The sequence below is a fragment of the Copidosoma floridanum genome, unplaced genomic scaffold (genome assembly GCF_036245765.1).
Source record: "Copidosoma floridanum isolate Cflo_tuat_1 unplaced genomic scaffold, Cflo_Japanese_pri ptg000027l, whole genome shotgun sequence".
NCBI classification, from domain to species: Eukaryota; Metazoa; Arthropoda; class Insecta; order Hymenoptera; family Encyrtidae; genus Copidosoma; species Copidosoma floridanum.
This window is the reverse complement of record NW_028321904.1, coordinates 9,177,127-9,199,134: the sequence shown is the minus strand read 5'-3', so window position 1 is coordinate 9,199,134 and position 22,008 is coordinate 9,177,127. Positions and strand designations below refer to the sequence as shown.

The window sequence follows — 22,008 nt, the reverse complement described above, 5'->3', positions numbered from 1 at the left end:
ACAACTAACTATCAGGGATGTACGTATATACCTAAATCCTACAGTTTTCAATTACAAAATTCCTAAAGTTTTGTTAATGCATTTGTCTGATTTTCAGAATTCCACTATCGTAACAAAGAAACAAATTTTCATACGTTACAACACGTGATCATAAACTGTAAGCCTTTATCTACAACTTGTAAGGAAGGAAATATTAAAAAATTAAGTGACAAATTTGTTTTTTGTAGCAAACATTCAGGGCATCCCAGCGTGCGCACCTGTATTAGTGTATACCTATATGTGTTTACGATAAGTTGAGCCACGAAAAGTAAGCACGTATATATTCCTTGAGTGTTAATTGTAAAAAACAGTGTTGCCTTTGAATCTTCCGACATTTCCTTTCTTGCAGACAAATGATTATGTAATTATGGGGTGATTGTATAATTATAAAAACTGTGAAGTTAAGTATATATATTACAATAAGATTTTTTAATTTTCCGAAACATATAAAAAAATTTTTTCAGATAATAAAAACAATTTTGATGAAATTGTTTATGAAACAATTGTTTAAGGTAGTTGTTTTCTAAAACAAAAGTATCTAAGAAGATACTAAATTTTCAGCAAAACTAATATAACTGTCAAGAAATATGTGTTAAAAATTTGAGACCGATTTACCACGTTGTTATTGAAATATCCTCCTCAAAAAACCACTCTTTTATCATTGGAGCAATAGTGCAAACACTACATAGCCCCATTATTTAAAAAACTGTAACTAATCGCATATCTATAAGTTATCAAAAAACTACTAGAAACTACGTTAGACAGTAAAGAAACATACATTTAAAAAAAATTGTTTACCACACAGTTTTAAAGTAATAGTAATCAAAAAAGTGCTTTTTGTTTGATTTTGGAAGATAACCAAGCAAGTATCGCGTATAGGGCCATGTCACATTATTACATGAGTACTAGAAGATCGATGTATATGTTTATAAAAGTGTACGCAAAGGCCTTCAATTAAACATATCTCTGATATTTTGAATGATATATGAACATAACCTTAGATTGTATATCTATATATACGATTGACCTCTACATTGGGAAACAACTACCTTAAACGGTTTCTGACCTAATTTATACCTGGCAAACTGTACTTTCCTGTATAGTTGCCAATTTCCAATAAGACAGTACAAAAAAACTCTGGGCGAATTCATTTTCCTGGTCGATTGCTGATTTCACTCGGTCTAATTAGGTCACTTCTTCCAGACACAGTCGGGCAGCCTCCAGACCAAAACCTTCTAGCTCTCACAGCCCCCACTGTAATGAAATTGTTTCTTCCTAAGATATTTCTAAGTCTTCATCAAATATCTCTGGTTGTAAAAAGAGCCAATTACCTTACTAATGCCCCTCCTTCAAGTCCAAACCTTGGAATAAGAAGAACTTCGTTTTTAAATCTCGTTTACGCTTAAATTTCGTGGAATTCACTTAGTAAAACACTGTAAGGCCGAGCGTTCTTACTCTGTTTGTAACAAGCGACATCATTTACTATTGCATAGTGCCCTTCCTAAAGCTTAATCTTTATCGTGAGTCTGTCAAGGAGAGTAATGGGACCATTCACCATACTCACTGCTCTCGCTTCAAAAGCCTCGGTATATTACTTGCTACTGCGAAAGTCTATGTCATTCACTTTACTGGCGAAAGACTGATGGCTAGAGCATTAATTGATCAAACGTCACAAGTTGCGATTATTACTAGTTCCTTATACGGTCACTGACACTTAGCAAAGAGAAAAGGAGTTTTTAATGTAAGGGTACCGATGGAGTCTTATTCTATAACTTTAAGGGCATTTAGTACATCGGCTAGAGTTTCTACTTTACCAGCTTCTCTATTGTGAGAAATTATGTTTAACAACTTATTATCTAGCTGTTTTACTCCAAAATAAGGAGAAAAGCTCCCAAGCTGGAACTTGGAGAAATCTATCAAACCCGAATTCAATGCAATCCGTTGCAAATTGAGAAAGAAAAGTTACATTTCCTAATCATGAAAGAGTGTGTCACTGTGCATAATCTGAAACTTAACTTTTTTCAAAAAGTAATATACTGAATTATCTCAAATTTTGACAGAGCCTCTAAAATAAAAAACAAACGCCAGTCCTCTCATGGTTTTTGAAAATATACAGTTTAAATTATGAACTTACTCAACATATGCAGATTTATAGGTTATGTTATGCCGTTTACGACGAATCTCAATTTTTTTTAACTCAACAACTGCTAATATACAAGAAGAGCGGTATTTACCTTTTTATTTTAGAGGCCCAGTTCAAATTTCGGATAATTCAATACATTACTTTTTGAAAAAAGTTACATTTCAGATTATGCACACTGACACTCTCTTTCATAAGTAGGAAATGTAACTTTTCTATCTTAATTTGCAACGGATTGCATTAAATTTGGGATCGATTGATTCCTCAAAGCGACAGCTTGGGGGCTCTTCTCCTTACTTTGAGTTTAAACAGCCAGATAATTAGTTATTAACCATAATTTCTCACAATAAAGGAGTTGGTAAAGTAGAAACTCTGGCCGATGTACTGAATCTCCTTAAGGTATGCTTTAAACTCCAACCAGCCAAAAATAAAACTTTTCCCCGTAATTTTTGGGAGAAAAGTATAACATAACCCTTCAGATAAAAGTAGCATACAATAAACAGTACATGCAATTTTTTTACTTAGGAGGAGTGTTGCACTTTGTTTCTTAAATTTATTCTGAAATTCATGGGGTAAGCCCAGCTGTGCATTAACAGCTGTTACGTTACAGTACAAAAAAATTGCATTTGGCCGTAGTCTCAAATAAAAAAAAAAGTACTTTCAAAAATCTACTACTTATCGTATAAAAAAAATACTGCCAAACAGTTTTACAGTATAGTAATATAGAAGTTAGCCTTTTGGTACCGTTTTCAAATTCAAATTTATGAAATAACACACTTGACATTTTTTGAACTATCACTATAACCTGTTAAAATGAATGTACAAAATTTTATACAAATAAGTAACTTATATTTGTGCTTCACGACACAATCAAAATAAATGGAGAGCATAAAATCATGAGTACTTTTGTAATGAGCTTCTGAAAGTTTCATGATTTGTTAACGATGTGTGTATGATTTGTAAATGATTCTTTTAAAATTTTTGGGGTCATAGATTGCAAATTTAATATGGGATCTATGAAAAATTATCTACTTTGCTCCTTAATAATCAGTATAAAAAATTTCTTCTTTCTATTAATTAAGAGATTAGTTGAGTCAGGTCTATGGACAACTAGTTAAAATTTTGCGATTATTATTAAATGTATTATTATTAAATTAATTATTAAATTTTGTGATCTAAATTTATCATCATATTTAATAATGCTTACAAGAGAACGCTTTTTATTCCAACATGTAACCATAGTAAATACATTAAACACTTATAACTAACATTAAATTTTGCGCTTAAACTCTTTAAATAGCACACGAGCCTATTACATAGATGCTTGGGTCAATAAAAAAACTAGGATATCACACCAACCTGGTATTAACAAGAACGCGCTTAATAGATTTAGATAGTCTTCCATACATTTTATGACGGTTCAGGTATCACTTTATCTTACCCAAAAAAACACTCTAGTAGAAAATTTTAGAAAAATTTGCTTTCACTTTTAGCCAGATTTTTAGTGATCTGCCCTAATGTGCAGTGATGGTATTAAAATTAATAATATTTAGAATCAAGGTACTTGACTCAACACGCAAACAAAATTTGCAAGATGTAAAATTTATTAAAATAACAAACATTGTTTTCAGAATTTAGTTTTTTTAGTTATCTGTCTTCATTTCACAACCTTAACATCAAAAACTGTTTGCAATTTTTTATAATTTTGGTAAAATAGTTGTTTAATTATAATAAATTTGTATATTCTGGCTTCAAATGGCTTTCAGTCTTTCTTTATATAATTTCTCAGACTTTAAAAAACTTTCACTATAACTAATTTCCATTAAATAATTTGTCCTTTTACGATAGTCAATATTTTTATTGCTCTACTGATCATTTAAGGAAAAAAATAACGAATAACATGTACTCTTTTTGGATAAAATTTTAATTACGTCTTCACAATTTAACTTTGTTACAAATAAGTCGAGGGAAAACAATTTAAAGTGATTTGAAGTAGATACCAATGTCAATTAAAGTGTACGATTTACAAACATAAGTCCCTTAAAAATTAATGTTGCGAGCAAGTACTAATACTAATCTCATGTCTTGGTATATCGTACTATAAATATAAATATAGTTATCATACTACTTATAATCACAATCCGAACTTAGGATGAAAAATAGTTTTAACACAGATTCTTACAGGGTACCTATTTATGATCTTGCGTTGAAAAGACAACCTAAAGTAACAACAAAACAATAATTAGTCCTTTAAAAATTATCTTAATGGGGAAGAAATAAGTATTATAACACGGAGTTCGTCAAAAATTATCATATAGTACTTGAAAACGAATCTGTAAAAAAGACTATTTCTCTTTTAATCTTTAAGTACGGTATTTATAGGTTGCTTTCAAGTAAATTCGAATAATAGTTTTAGTATCGAAATAAATTTTGTAAGCTCCACTTATTTTACTAGGTAAACAAATTGTTAATTTTACTTACCATTAGGCTGAACCCAGCCATGCATTTCCGCAAGTAAATTTTGCCACACAAATATTTTTTCATAATTTTTTTTTATAAGTTCTTCTTTTCGAGTCAATTCAAATTTTAAATCTGTAATATCTTCTTTGACAACAAGTTCTGGCTTAAGAGCAGACAAAAGAAAACGTTTTTGTAAGAAAAAAGCCTCAACTTGGCGAGCCAGATCAATAAATCTCAAAGTCACTTGATCTACTTCAATCTTAGTATCATCTTTTCCAATCATCACTTCAATGCTTGTATATTCCGACCCATCATCTTTATTGAATAAACCTAAGCATTGCTGTTTAAAGATACGTATCAATGAAATATTTTTACTATAATAGCAGTAAATCAGTAATGTATTCAAAATTGATATGGAAAAATAATAATTTACAATACATACTGTATGAGTTAGAGTACATTCATACGCATTTGAATTATTTTTTAAGACTGTTTCATTTTATCTAGGGTCATATTCAAATTTGACACTAAACACTGTCTAATGCATATTTACATCTGTGCAATAGTTCAATATGTAAAACTAATAAATTAATATGTACATCTTAAAACATAAATGTAAATGAAGATACGCCAGCAACCTTTTTATCAAGGTTTACTGTAGTGCTACCACAACTAAGCCATTGGTCAGGAAGAACCATTAAGATGAAGCTCTTTTGATTTGCAGAGGTGTGGAAGTTTGAAAAAGAAATTCAGATGGCTTACGCATTAGGTGCCACGCCATAACACGCTGAATGACGTATAAATATTTATTAAAAGAGTAGGGTTAATTTCATAAAAATTATTTATCTTAGTCACATTTTTAATTATACGTACTGCAATTACTTTAAAAATCGTAAAATATTGTCAAAAACGAAAATAAGACTTACTTATTGTTTTCTACACATATGTACTAAACAATAGAGCACTTTTTTCTAAAATTTTTTTTTTTTGTTTAATTTAGTCAACAAAATATTTTCTAATACCAATACTAACAGATTTATTACAATAAACAGGTTGTATATAAATTTTATTACTTGCGGTCTATTGTGTACTTCCAGAGTTCTGGTCGATTTCTTGACGATTCCCACACAAGTGTAGCTATTAAATCGATTTTTCGGAAGAAATAATCCCATGAATAATTGGATTAGGTAAAAAGTGATTTCAATTTTTTTTTTTGATTTGCAAAGTGAATCTGTTTATATGAATTTCAAACACTAATCAACGATATATGTGCCGTTTTGATCGATGACCTTTTGCCACTTTTTTAGTAGAACCATAATTACGTTCTCATAGAATTTCTAAGGTTTTTTAACAAAAAACTGAATCAAGTGATGAAAGACAACGTCTTTCTGATGGATCAATTGTGGACGTTTTTTTTTACCTGCTGCAATTGCATTAGTTGTTGTCAGTAAAAAGCATCACCTTCCTTGGCGTCAAAACAGGCTTCAGAAGCATCTGTGAAGCTTCTCTGGGCTTTAACCACAATTTTTTTTGCACAGTAGTGTCTTACATGATCCACTTTTCATCACTCGTAATCCTTCGTTTCAAAAATGGCTCAAGTTCATTTCGTTTGAGCAGCGGTTCAGAAATGGAAACTCGGGCCATTAAATTTTTCTCTGTTGAGCTTTTTTTCGTATCCAGCCTTATGTAAATATTTCAAAACTGTTTTGTAGTCAATTTTTAGTTTCATAGCTATGTCACAAAATAAACTGTCAGTCTACCTCGATTTTTTAAAGAATTTCAACTTTTTCATCGATGGGCCGACAAGGGTAAGGTTCATTTCTAACATCGAAATTTATAGAACGAAAATGAGCAAACTTATTCGGACACTGGCTTTCACTTAAGCTCTCATCACCATAAACACTACACTATTTTTGATGAGCCTGTGCTACATTTTTTCCTTTTCAGAAATAAAAAAGCAAAAAGTGACGAAAACGACCTTCTGGAATCTCCATTTTCAAAGCGCAACAACTTTTGACTGAGTAAATGAATGGCGCTACTTTTATGTCTACAATGTTCTATGGACTGTTACTTTTTTTTTGCGGTATGGTTTTATTGAATAAGTATAACTAGTAATATGCAACTTTAATCCGATCTATTGGGAAAACCGAAATTACTTTTTCCCTAACTCAATATATATATAGAACGCCAGTGTTATTGAATTGCAAATAAATCTAGCGTATTTAATTACCATCATTTCTGAGCTTTATAGACCTTTGTCAACCAGTTAGAAAGTGCTGAAGCCACCTTAATCGACAACAATTCTCTTAATTGAATTTGATGTTTGTATTAATCTTAACATATAAAAGCTACTTATAAACGTTTTGACACAGATGTCTTGAAATACTCCAAAGAAACCAGAAAAATAGCCACATTCAAACTTGATTGCATTTACAACCCTAAAAAAAAAATAAAAAGTAACTTACGAATTTAAAGAGTTGCAATGAAGAAGCTTGGCAAGGTGTGCGAAGATGCGAAATTGGAGAGCTGAAAGTAACTTAAGGCAAAAGGGAATTATTGCATGCCTCTTAGTTGACTCTATTCATCACTGGTCTTCGTGGTATAAGTGCATTCTTCATGTTCTATGAAAGTAATTGGAGTATCAAAAAAGCTAATTATTATATATATTATAAGCTATTCAAGAAAGTACCGGTGCTTTTACGGTGCACAAATTTGTTAATTTTATTTTTGTTATTACAAACGTTCCAATTGCAATCATTGTAAGTTATTAGAATTCGAGAAAAGAAGAATTTCTAAAGTATGACTAGCATAGTATTTATATGTTCCTCGTTTCAAAAATAGTGCAACAAACACTTTTTTGCTTTTTCTTGACAATGCATGTTATGTTTTTTCTGTGTGATATTTAAATAATATAAAAAGTGATATCCTTAGTAAATATTTATAAGTTAGACGAAATGTTGGATGATAACGTAAATTAGCAAGCACCATTTTTTTCTTAGTATAGTTACTTTTAGTAAAAAATACGAAATTTTTTTTACCTTGCACTTAACAAAATTTTAATGACTTAACAGCTCAGCCAGTTGTTCTTGTATAAAATTGAAAGTTTATTATTTCCGTTAAAATTTTCTAACCGTTTAAAAATGCCTATTTAATAGTATTTTGAATTGTCATCTTATGTATTATTAAAATTAAATTCCAACTTTATTGGTAGTGTATTAAGCGATTACCATGAGAACAAAAACATTACCAAACTGCGCGTCACAATGGTTACAATAAGGAAACATCGCACTCCAATAGCTTGAGTTAATCTAAATTCTTTGTCGATAGTCACTAGCTTCTATGATACTTTGCTTACTTTGATAGAACCCTTGGTGGTAGGTTAATCTCTGTGTGTGAAATTTCTTTCTGGCTGGCCTCCTGGGCATTGCAGGGTCGATTGCACTTGAGCCCATCCGATTAAAAATGTAGTAGCTAAGCCCATTTTAACGACCTTTTCTGTATGGCACTTAAGCCTAGATGATTGTTTCAGTTTAGACCGCTGAAGTATAATATTATCCATTTCATAGATACTCGTTTTACATACATATGTGGAGCGCGCGGTGGCTTGGTCAGCTGGTTTGTGGGACGGCACGCGGGAGACTGCGTGTTCATTTCCTGGCTAGTGTGACTCTCCCAAGCAAAAGTACCTCTGTGAATTTTCACATGTGCTTTTTCACCACGCAATGCTCCTCGTGAAGGAATGGGTGACCTTCTTGCAGCAAAAATTGCCTACCACATAGATCCTTCGCTCTCGAGGTGGTCTATGTGACATCATCAACGTACAAACGAAGTACAAATGTATTAATACCTACCACATAGATCCTTCACTCTCGAAGTGGTCTATGAGACATCATCAACGTACCAATAAAACTACAACTGTATAAATGTGAAAATGTAACCAATAATGTAACATGTAAGCCATTTACTTGTAATATGCAAAAATTATAATTTAACAATGTGCCCTACTGTACCAAGGCTATAAGTACTTGTTTACAATAAAGCTTAAAAATAAATACACCACGTTAGTAGGTATTTATTTAAAAAAAAAATTTTTTTAAGTAAACGTACATATGTAAAAAATATATATATTTACGCGCCTTAGACGAATCACAGAACGAATAAATTGACGACAGTTACAATTCATGAGTAGGATAGGATGAATACTACAGTACACATTCGCAAACTCTGTACTGTGTTTATGCCAGCAACCAAATTACCGTTGTTTGTAAGTACGACCAGTTGCGTAGTGAGGTCCCACGAATAAATATCGTACTGTGTCTCATCGTTGATTGCAATGCTAAGTAGTAAAGGAAAGCCACTATTGGTATTCAATAAGTTTAAATTGAAAAAAGTACGCCTAGCTAAAATCAGATAAAAGTTACTGGTGAAACACTTCTAAAAACATCGGGATCGCATAATCACGAGCCTGACAAATTAAAACGTATGAAACCACTTTCAATCACATTATCAAAAAGTGCAACGATCTTCAGTTAATATTTGGTCCCTTACGCATTGTCGTGAATTTAGAACTTTGTATACATAGTGCTGCTCGAAACGTGTGGCTCGCAGAGACTATAGAAGGATGCCGAGTTCACGTCACGCAATCCTGGACAAGAAAAATCAAGACTCTGGGTAAATTGTGTACTAGAATAAATAAGACCTGATATAGCACTAGCCACTTTAATTTGTAATAAATTCAATAATCTGCAGGTCTCTCGACCCTGTACCGAGAAAAAGAATCAGAGACGAGATTTTGGCTACGTTGGGGTTTTTGTCTAACGTTTCTGAATCCACAGGAAGTCGAAGCAGGTTTTATTAATATTTTGATCACTCATGCTTTTGAATAAGTAATTCAAGAGATTAATATTATTATCATGCATTTAGCAGAAACATATTTAGAAGAATCCACGTTGTATCCACCAAAATTGTGGGCATCTACGATCAGTACTACAGAAAGAACTACAAACGCTTGCGAGTCGTTTCACTCGCATTTCAATCACATGTTTTACAATGAAAATCCAGATATTTTCCCGTTTTCAAATACTTTACTGGAGCTATAAGAAAAAAACATGATTAAAGTTTGGAATACTGATCGTCTTCAACGTCGAACAGCTAGCGGGAGCGAGATTTTTTCCTATGCTCCATGAGCAATTGCACGAGAAGAATATAATAAAGGAAAAATGGATTTGTTTACGTTTGTGAAGAGCGTTTCTCCTTATTATAGAAGTAATGTGTGCATCACACTATGTAAATATATTTATTGACGTATAACATTTATTTTGTTTTAAATATATGTGCATCGGTGATTCCGCCGTAAGTGGCTCAAATCGTGTCCAGAGCTCGTACTACGTTTTCAAACTTCAATTAATTATGCTTGCAGTGTCAAGACATGTTTAATGTTATGAATGCTCGATTACTTACAGATGTAACCAATTTCTTGTCCCTTTTACGAAGAATATCACCTCAAAATGTCAGTTCCAACCCTAGTCCAAAACTCAACTTTTCAAAAAAAAGACTCTCGCATACCAAAATAAAGCTTTTTTTCGGAATTTTCGCACCTACATTATAAATTTTAGGTATCATAGATTATATTTATACTGAAATTGCCCATGCTTTTAGCAAATAAGTAAGATCGTATAGTGCATTATTTTTGTCCCTCGATTAACATAAATATTAGGATAAGAATAGAAACAGCTTCGAAAAACGCTTAATTTAGTTCTGCAACGCCCCCTCATGCTCATTTTTCGAATTACATACTGGCACTAAAAAATTGCACTGGCCAATACCGCTAAAACTTAAAATCGCCGGGACTGGCGAGGGAATCATTTCTCGTTTTTCGTGTGTACAAAGACTTTCGGTTCGAAAGAAGTTCGGTTCGAAAAACCAAAAATTTTAAACTAAATCTGAGACAGTTACGACAGAATTACTCATATACTATGTATTTGAAAAATGACTTGTAACTGTATTACACTAATGAAAGTGTTTTTTAGAGGTATATTAAAGCTAGTTATAAATGTGGAGATACCCGAATAAATAGATGTTTTTATTTTTAATGTTTACTTATGTCTTTACACCCAATTTATCCAGAAAATTTTATCTTTTGGTGAGCTCAACTGTAACTTATTTTTATCCATTCATTGAACTTAACTGCAACTTTTTTTTTCTCATTTTTGTAAGCGGATGAGCTCAAGTTTATAACCCCGTATTGCATCTATGTAGTGATTGTGTGGTAGTAACAAATTTTCACGCCTATGCAAGTATCAATAATACCTTTTATTGTACTTTAAATTACACCAAAAATTCCAGGTGAGCTGTAATCTTGATCAGGGGTCAGTAAAAATGTCATGGTGGTCCAGTGATCGTAAAATTACTAGAGTTTAAACATACAAGTGTATCGTTAATCCTTAAAAAAAAACTCTATACCAACTACATTGACTACTTTTGTCCTACTGGCTCTTAAAATTTCACGAAAGGTGTGTAGAACCACTGATAAACAGCATAAAGAGAAGAAAGTATTGGTAAATTATTGGATGAAAATTAAATATCTCGTAATAAGCGAATCATACATTCAAACGGTTCTAATATAATTTGACACTGATACGTACACATATAAATTTATCTCAACATCATCTAGAATTTAACTGCCTAGTTAACAGTCCCAGAAACATCTTTTTATATAGTCATGTTAATAATATTTTGTGTACAACTCAGTGAATAATATAAAAATTTGTAGATATTTCAATTTTTAAACGAAAAAAACGTAACTTTATAATAAATTTATATGGACACATAACTTATAAAAAAATTTAGCATCAAATGCCTAGTTGGTGGGGCCAACCAATAACAACCTATTCTTGCATAAGATGTACTCATCTCAATGAACATCTCCACCTCAACATTAACTATGAAATACATTCTAAATACATAAAATTAGAAACACTTACTTTTAATTAGACTTCATACAATGAAGATTAAGTGTTAAGGACGATAATACAGTCTGCCTTTTGTTAAATATGATTTTTGTGAACCTTATAAGTGGGAATATTTTTAAAAAATTATTAAAAAATTAAGTATAAATATTATTTTCGAATTATCTGATTGATTGAAATTTGTGCAAAATGTTTGTAAGAAGTCCATCGAAAAATTTAGTCGCATTATTTAACTGCAAGTTTTAAAAAGCAGTCGTATTGAGGTGGAGTATTTAATTTTAAGAAGATATACTACCAATACTCCATTTATAAATGAGCAGTTAGATAATTATAACTTTTTAGTTATCAGTAGAAAAGGGCATTTTAAGGTAGAGTAGAACATCAGGCTCAAACATGTATAGGAATAAAAATCTGTTCTTTATCCTTCACCGATATATTTATGCAGAGACAAATCTCATAGAAAAATAAAAAATTGCAAAGACTTAAAGAAAGTATTCTTTAATAACAGTTGTAAAATAAAATTATTAATATAAAATGCTAAAATGAAAATTGAAAAAAGTCTGCTTACCTCATAAATATAAACTAGTGGGGCTTTGCTTCCTTGCGCATCCCACGAACCAACCCCCCTCCCCTCCTCACTGCCAAATAAAGATTAAATATAATGATTAACGACTGGATAACAATTATATATATCAAGTAATATTTTACTTAAATTACAATAGCATTGCATCCTTTTAACTTTAAAAAAGTGTGACCACAATAGAACTTTTTGTTGAGTTTCAGATTTAATAAATAGCAAAATTAATTTAATAGGACCAGAATGAAAAAAAGACAGAAAAATGGAGTTAACTATATAGATGAGGCTTGTATGATTTTAAAAAAATAGTTAAAAGGAGAATTTTATTGTATACTTCTCGCTTTAAGAAGAAGTCATCGGAGCCTAACAGTTAAAAAAACCTTGTGATAACTATTCTACTGGTTTTATTTTTGTATCTTAAAACTAAGTTTTTATATTTGCTTCAGAAACAAGATTATTTACAAAATTATTTTTTCAAATTAAAAATAATAAATAAACCATAATCTTCAAGACAAGCTACAATGATATAGTTAGGTATTAAATTAATAAAATAAATGAATCTCTACCAGAAAAAAACTACGGGTCACGGGATCCATGGAAGAAGCGAAGCTTCAATGAGGTTTCTTATTAAGCAACTTGTTTTTCGACTTATAATATTTTTTGGTCATTACTTCTTAACATCATTTTACTTAAATAATACAAAATTTATTAATGGGCATTTATCATTACATTCTGCTGTTGAAACTTAAAGCTCATTTTGCCTTTCAACAGTAGTACCAATGGACTTGTGGATCCAAAAATACGAAATATAAATCAATGATTCAACTTTACCTAAATAACAAGCAAACATGGCATCGATGATTGTTCCATATTCAGTGGTCGACTGCAATAAGTTATTACCAAATGTAAGTTAAACTTGTCTTCAAAAAAAATTATTAAGAGTACAGCAATTTCCGAAGAAAAATAAGCATTAAACTCTCCACTTGCCACCATACGAATCTTACTATAATTTTTTTTAAAGTATTGCTGAACCCTCGTCTGTATACAATAATAGTTGTTCGTGAATAGATTATTTTGTTCACAGGAGTATTAGGTGATATATAAGTAGCTACAATAATTATCTCTTTATCTTTTTGCACAAGGGATTTACTGTAAGCAATTTATCCTCTTAAATTCTCACCAACATTAGCACTTGTTATATTTGGAATGTGTAAATTTGTTAACTATTCATATTTTTGGGCCGTTTGTAACAGTTACATATATTTTTTCGATATTTTATTTTGAAAATTTTTACTGTTGTATTAATAATTTCTTTGACTTATTTGATTTCAGAGTTTTTTAAGTCTAATTTCACTCTTAAATTTTCACGCCTGTTCAGTGACGTCACTCGATTTATGATAATTTTTTTTTATGTTAAATCATATGAATTACGTATTATTATCTACTAATGATTATAAAACGATGATATCAGTAACCCTAAGAAAAAAACTTTGGTACATCGTCGAAAATTCAAATCCAGAACCTCTGCGTGTCAAATAGATCATCAGTCATCAGTCAGTACACTACGCCACAGCGCCACTCTATTCTTGCTGCATAAATACAGTGCATATACCAACTGCCCCTTTACATGTGTATAGTTGACTGAAAGAGAAAGGAAGAAAGCGAGCGTGCGCGCACCACTATATGCATGTGTTATACGCTATACTATACATACTACTAGCTGTCAAGAAAGCATGCGGTGGTGGGAATACGAACAGGAACAAAGAGGGTAAGAAAAAGTGTGACACTTTCCCCTACTTTTGTCTAGCGAGGGCCCTGCATAAGAAGCTTCGCTTTAAAAATTATCATTACGTACATTTTACCTGACGATTTTTATTAACGACAATTTTTTATAAATCCAAATAACTTTTTACTCTTTGATAATACATTCATATTTTTTTAAATTAATCAAAAATTTCAAACAGACAAAACATTAGAAACAGAAGTTTCTAAGCCATAAATAACTATAAATGCACAAACTGCATCTTCATTACCGTTTATATTATACAGAAAACAATTTTCTTTCGTCTTAGCGGTTTCCATGACAACTAATAAACCTAAAGTTATAGCCACAGGGTTGAACTTAATAAAAGTTACATTCATATTTCAATAAAAAGAATAAGAAGATTCTTGTCTTTACGTAGTAAATACTGTTGCCAGCAAGGTCCACTCTATAGATTCCGTAAGCTTATTTGTTATTTTTTGACTGAGTAAAACTGTACCATAAAATGTTTTCATTTATGTTCAATAACACCATTGATTAACTTGTTGCGAATAAAAAAGAAATCAGCGTTCTATAGCAATACATCAATGTTCGGTTGAAAATTTGTTAGCAAATTGTACAGAAAATGAGATTGTAATAAACTTTTACACTAAAATGAAATAAAATTGACCGAAAAAATGTATGGTTATTCAAGTAGAGCAAGTGAGAATAAAGTTTTATTTTAATACTTCAGAACGATAAGAAAGTACTGAAAGTGTTGAACAAAACGAAATAAGAGTTGTGGAGCTGAGATGTTCTGCGAAGGAGTCAAATTATTTCACAATATATTTATGTCAATGCTGTCCTATTGTATGTTGTACATAAGAATAAAATTGAGTAAAGTGTATTGGTACTGGAAATCTTAAATATTTTACAAAAAGAATGTATTTATTAAGTTTTGGTTGTACTTTGTTTATTTTTTTTTTATTTTTTTTTACTTTTTTTTTTTCAAGTCCTGTAGTTTTAATTTTGGTGTTTCGAAATGGGTCCAGCAGTGAGTTTTTTTGTCAAGAGTTCTGGTGATCAATTGACATTATTAGTGTTGGTATACAATATTATAAGTCCTGCTTACAATTTCACAAATTTATTTTAAATTTTTTGTTAGTTACAAGTATCACTTAAATTTATTCACATTTATTTCTGACAGCACTAAAACCTTGCGCACAGCAGTAGGACGTATCGTGTCCCAGCAAGCTACATAAGTTATGTATCACAAATTAAACATCTGGAATAAAATATGTATATATAAAACCACTGAAAATTAAGTCACTTGACTCCAATTTATGTAAAAAAAATTCATTGTGTTACTTATTTCATAAATTCTGTTTCCTGATGGTGGGCTAGATGCTGATCCTTTCTGTAGCAGTTGTCTCTCTACAGCAGTGGATGCGGGTGGTTGGGTGAGAGCATAGCCAGTTGTAGCGTAGATGGTGAGGGTGGCAGTGGAGCCTTTGGTGGTGGCCTGGAGGATTTCCCCTACCCCAAGTAACAATGTCCCTAGCTCAGCTTGCCAGGTATTATTGTTGGTGAGGCCATACCACTTTTCTTTTTAGGGCCTTGAGTGGAGAATATAGGTTATTCCAGCTGGCTGGCTACGCTATCCCATGTTATCTTACGGGGTTCTTTAGGCTCAATTTCCGGCTAAGGAACCGAGACAGCAGCGGGTTGTTGTTATGATGAAGTAGGCTGATCCTGTCTCGATACCTACATGGTTGTGAACTTGTACAATATATTACCGTACGCAGTTATTCATTTTTTGTTGTAAATAAATTTTTATAATTGCTGCAGTAATTTACAAAAACAAATTACCTTTTTACTAATGGATAACCTTTGAACTCCCTGTTCTATCACATTATTGTCTCCAATACTAGAACCAAAACTATTCCCACTACGGTGCTAATAGCAGTCCTCGTAGCTGGCTTTACTTGGCGTGCCCAGGCACTGAAGTCTCCATGATAATACAACTAGTTGTGATAAGGCTAACCAAAGTTGCCAAAGCCTCCTCCAATATTGGAAAAAATACCCTTTATGCCGTACGTAAGCATTTGCCCACTGTATTCAGGCAAGGAAGTCACACGTTAATACCAGCTGATTTCACCAGCTGTATCTGTGTTTTGAGTCTCTTAGGTAGCTTGTTATTGGCAACAGCTTCTTCCTCAAGTTCTTTGTTGGACGCACAGAATCCAAGTACCCTACGAAGCTTCCTGTCCTCATCTTGTTGTCCACAAAGCCCCAAGCAAGTAATTTAATCACCATAGGGAAAAAGCATTATCAGTTTGCATTTATGCAACATCATATTTAAACAATGACTGTAAAGGGTTAGGTATAAAGCTATTTAATGAGCTATAATATAAAAAAAGATGTTCTACTTATGTAAAAATAATTTGTTTGTTTGAAACGGTGTAGACAGTACTGAGAAGAGAGTAATTTTTAAAGAAATCTAGCTTATCTCCGATAAACAACTATTTGACAGCATCTTTCATCTTGCATCAGACTTATCTTTAAATACCAATCCAGGCTCATGTTTACCTAAGACATGTCACCCTGTAACACACAAAATGCATACACAAAGCATTCTGACTTACATAAATTTCCATGCTCTTTATTAAGGTAAATTAATCATTGACAGCTACTTATCTGAAAAGCCAACGTTGAAAGATATCCAGAGAATCATGACAAAAACGGCTTTTGCACTACACAATTACCAGGACGATTTTACAGAGAGGTGTGGGATATATTTTCTTTATAAGGTTATTCGGTAACAAAATTTTTTGCCTGAAAGCTGAGACGTAAGAACCAAGATAAACAGCTGTTACTTACTTCACAACAAAACAATTCTCCAATATTGTTGGAATCACGCTAGCAACTGATAAACTGTCACTACGCCGTATCGATACTGCTAGCAGAAGACTATGGTAAAAATGTAAACACTCGAGCGCGTTTCATGGCTCTGCTCATCTCTTTCTCTCTCTCTCTCTTTTACTCTTTTATAATAGAAGTCTGGCTGCGATATAGAGCCAACGCTATCTCTGGTCACCCAAGAAAAAGCAATGTGCGATGTTGCTGTTGGCATGTACCTGAAAAGAATCACTAATACTTGGGTTATTACGTGGGTACAAAGGTGATAAATTTATCGTTGAAAAAGTGTACCTACATTAATTGGATGTTGTTTCAATTAAAATTGCAATGTTTAATATATAAACAATTATCAACAATATATAACGACACAATACAATACGTTATATAGACTGGCCTAGATCTCTAACGTCACGCTCACGTATGTCACATACGCTCAATTCCTACTTCACAAGTTTTTCTAGATTATATTTAATACCCAAAATATGTTTGTATTTAAAAGAAGAAAAACTATTGTGTAGAACCACTTTCTTTAATAGAGCAGTACTACACGCCAGTGAACACCCCTTAAGGACATTGATCACACAGGTTTTCTTGACAGATATTATTTAAACGTCAAACGTATACTCAAAATAGTATTAAATACACAAAGTGACAATTTGACTTTTTACGCCCCTTTTAAACCTCTGTTGAGGCATAAATCATACTAAAATTGGTACCTCGCAGGTAAAATTTAGCGGGGAATCTTTTGCTACTATCAAAACTTACGTATGATCAACAATTTATAATATAAAAATCAAATACCGAAGAAAAATAAATTGTTGGTTAGAATTAGTTTGGTATTCGAATTCCTTCATGCTTGAAACATGTTAATCCACAATATTAGGTAAGTCATATTAGGATTATTTTTTATAAACTCATGTCTAAAATAGTAAATTATTGAATCCATCGGATTAACATTTCGAATCAGTGACACGGCATTCCATGACCACGGAAGCTAACTTCAGTCATGTAAATGGAATACCATGCATCCATACAGCTCCATATGTCAAATCAGGTTAATACAACAGCCAGCCAATAATAAAACAGAATGTAAAAAATGCATTCAATTTGTAAAATCTGTATTATTGCATTAGAAAGAAGCAACATTATTATAAACAATGCTTTATCAGTCCCAACGATATGCCCCCAAAAGCTTGTTTCGGGCACCACGTAAGTCCTATAGGCAAAGCGACTCTAACTAATGCGAAAATTCAACAGAACGACAATGAATATCTTATTTAATTACGTCTTTCAACATTTGACGACAGATAATCGTTTGGTAGTCATTTTCTTGGTACAAACACTGGCAAATAAAAGTTTCGCCAGTACCCCGCCGATATCTCTGGTAAGCTTGACTCGTGGGCTAAGATCGAAGTTTCCCGCGCGGGAAACGTTGATAAGCTGCTCCTTTGTGAGAGATACTGCCGAATAATATGAGTTTCACCAGTGCATAGCTGATATCTCTGGTAAGCTTGCCTCGCGGGCCAAGATCGAAGTTTTCCACGAAGGAAACGTTGAATAACTGCTCCTTTGTGAGGGATACTGCCTAATAATATGAGTTTCACCAGTGCATGGATAATATCTGTGGTAAGCTTGACTCGAGGGCCAAGATCGAAGTTTCCCGCGCGTTCTTAAAAAAGATTAAAAAATTTTTTAATTCACTCAAGCCGCTAAAATGGCATTCCTTTAGCTTCCACTGCATCAATTAAGCTGGTTTTTTTTTTAATCTAGGGTAGCAAATTGAAATAAATACAATGGTCATGAAGAGAAATGTAATAAATTTTTATTAACAACCATTTTGAACATATATTAAAAAAACTAATATTTAAAAAAAAAAATTTTTTTCTAGTTTATTCGTCCTTTTGGACAAATAAAATACCTTCCCTTATTTTTTTAAAAATACTCTCGTAAAATACAATAAATTTTTTACTACAATTAATAAGATTTTTACTTGTTATCTTCAAGATGTATTCAATGATATATCAGTTTTGCAGTTGCAACTTTTTTTTATCTCTAAAATTTTGTTTATTTTTTATGTTAAAAATACATAAACTTGTTTGTGGAAACTATTTTATTTTATTATAAAACTCGATACAATTAGTAGAAGCTTTATTCTTTTGTTTATCTTGATGTTGATAATTTTTATGTATTACTCTAGCTATATTTGACCTAACTCTTACTGTGTGCATCTCTTAGTCAGAGAGTTGGCTGGTTTTTGGCAGTACACATGCTAGACTAAGTTTAACCATGACATTTTCATAGAGTGTTGCATTCGTGCGATAATCATCAATGGTTTCTAATGAATACTCAAGTTTACTCCTATAAATCAAATCGTGAATACAACTTATTAAAACCCTACAAATGATATTTGAAAGTACTCTTATTAAATAAAATCGATTTTTCACTTCGATGAATAGATTTTTACTCGTTACTTAAACGCTTTTGCTTAAGCACGTTTATTGCTTTATCTTGATTTTCATACTTCTTTTCATCTTCGTTATCCTGTCTCTTTTCGTCATCTTCTTCCTTATTTTTAATTAAAGGTATATCATGTTTAGTGACCGCGATATTTGATTGTGGAAGATACGGGGATTCATACGCTAAAAAATGATTTTGGATTCAGAGCTGTACAGTATGAAAAAAGGGTATCCAGCCTTGAAGAAGACACACTCATGAAGCTATGCTTTCAGGAAATATCTAAGGGAGAGTTTAGATTGCAGTTAAGTGTGGACTGAAAAAGGTTTTTAATAGTTTGGGATATAGCCAAGTTGAAATGGAAAATATGAGAAGCAGAGGTAAAAGTATTTGTGATAAAGTACGTGAAAGACTGAAAGATATCGGAAAGCAAGAATGTGAGGCAAAAATTAACGTATCGAAGTACAATAAATGGTATCGTGATATAGCGACTATTAATGTATCTGAATATTTAAAATTTTGTAAAAAAAGGTGTAGATAAAAGTTGTATTGCAAGGGCAAAATGTGGGAATTTTGAAACGTCTAGTTAATATTAGTTGAAAGAGGAGGAGAGGGAAATTTATGCGAAAAAGATTCTGGAAAGAACATATGTGCGGTAGTTGTGAAGGCTGGGAGAACGGCTGTAGGTTAAGCCCCGAATTTGCTGGGATAGAAATCGTGAGCCTATGGTGTAACATAGAATATACTGAATTTTTAGCTGAGACTCTTAAATGTTTAGAATCTAAATTAAAGGAAAGAAAAAATGAGAGGATAAAGAAAGCTAATCAAACTTAGTATTTTTGTAATGCTCCAACGACAGTTATGTGCTAGTCCCTAGTTATTGTAGGAGGTAAGGAAAAAAATACTGTATGGGTGTGGAAAGCGTGACTAGCGTGTGATAATTTTTGTAGGTGGAAATACTTATATGTAAGCTCCTGTATATAATTTTGAATAATGTATTGACGACAAAATTGTTAAGTGTGGCGTCAATTAGCTTTCTTGTAAACAGAGTCCATTTTTTGGTCCAACAGGCTAAGAACTAATAAATAAATAAAATATCGTTTTGATAAGAAAATAGTCAAATGTATATTACTCTTAATAACTGATCCAAATCATAATTAGAAAGAGAAAGTACTAAAAAGACACTTAAATTAGAATATTGAACTTTTCTGCAGATGGTACAACACGATAGGACACATGCTTCTCCGTCAATTTGTCTTAGTTTGGTATAAAAAGAGTTAGAATTTATTAAAATATACAGTATCATTTATAATTTTAGAAAGCCTTATTTTGAGAGTTGTCGTTTTTTTTTCGTTTTTTTTTTTTATGACTGGTCGTTACTTTCTCTATTTGTAAGAAAGTGCACATGGTCAAGTAATAAAAATAGTAAAATAATAAAAATAGAAATTCTAAATTGTGAACTAAGTATAACCTAAAACATTTTTACCTTAGGAGCTATTTTTGTCACAATTTTTATCATAAATGTATTATAATTTATTCACGCATAAGGATTTTATTGTCAGCGAATAACAGCACCTATGCTTAACATTTTTCGGGTATTAACGTACGAAATTGTGTTTTTTGAACGAAATCCTTTAAGTCGTAACGTCGATCAAAAGTTGAGCTACCAGTGGCTTAGTAGTAGAGTATTTGCCTTTTGCCTGAAGGGCTAGGGTTCGATTCCCACTATATGCAATCGTGGCACCTCTGTGGAGTTTTTTCTCAACATGTTCTATTTTCACTGTGATAGCTTCTAGCTCTTCGGTATTTACCATGCTGTCACAGTCAGTAATAAAAAGCGATACCAAAAAATTAAATAACCAAAAAACCACGCGGCAGAATATCCCTCTCTAGTATAGGATATATAGCATAGGCTAGTGGCTATGTTAGGGTAGTAGGATAAGCAGACACCGGCAGTCAAACTTTCTTACATTAACCCGCTTTTGTGTTGCTTTGCTTTTGGCTTCAGATTGTACAAGGATCTTTTCAAGTCTCTTACTTCGTGGATGATTTCCATAAGCCTTTGACTACTTGCAGTAACATCACTTAAGCTACTTATTAATAGCGTATCACTAGTCTGATCCCATCTATCATACATCTTTTATATTATGTGCATGGACGCGTAAATACATATCTATTCCTTCGTACATGAATACGATGGCGCTGTCGTGGTTAGCGTTTATGTATGTGTAATCAGCAAATAATATTTTTGAGGTTAACAAAAACAACAAGATGGATAAGTGGTTGATTAAAGAGTCTAGATTGACTGAAACCGACCTTAGTAATTCAAAAGAGTCCGATAACATGTTTTTTATTATTCACGATAGTCAATCTGAAAATCACACTCAAAAGATATCGATTGGCATAGAATCTGAGCTCTAATCATGTATCAATTTAATGGATACTAGTTCAGGTACTTTTCTTGCACCTACATTGTGTTGTAAAATGTTTTCAATTCTAGTAGTTTATTTGAACAGATGTTATAAAAATTATAAATTTGCTTGATCTTTTATCTCTCAAGAAATGAGAAACAATCATAATAATAGTGCATTTCTAGACTATTCAATAAGTTTTTTGCACACGAACGAAAATTGAAATATTAATTTTTCAATACTGACGTACGTAGTTATATTTTAGTAGGAAGTATCAAGGATACTACAGTCAATATCTA

The 22,008-nt window shown here is 32.1% G+C and overlaps 1 protein-coding gene across 3 annotated transcripts in view; it reads right to left on the bottom strand.

Annotated features, from left to right (window-relative positions):
- Nucleotides 1-22,008, bottom strand: part of MED28 (mediator complex subunit 28) — a 232,066-nt gene that overhangs the window by 123,522 nt on the left and 86,536 nt on the right. For all 3 annotated transcript variants that reach the window (XM_089595687.1, XM_014358097.2, XM_089595688.1), the window contains one exon: nucleotides 4,661-4,979. In XM_089595687.1, the coding sequence (XP_089451813.1) occupies nucleotides 4,661-4,979 (319 nt within the window). The remainder of the gene's footprint in view (nucleotides 1-4,660; nucleotides 4,980-22,008) is intronic.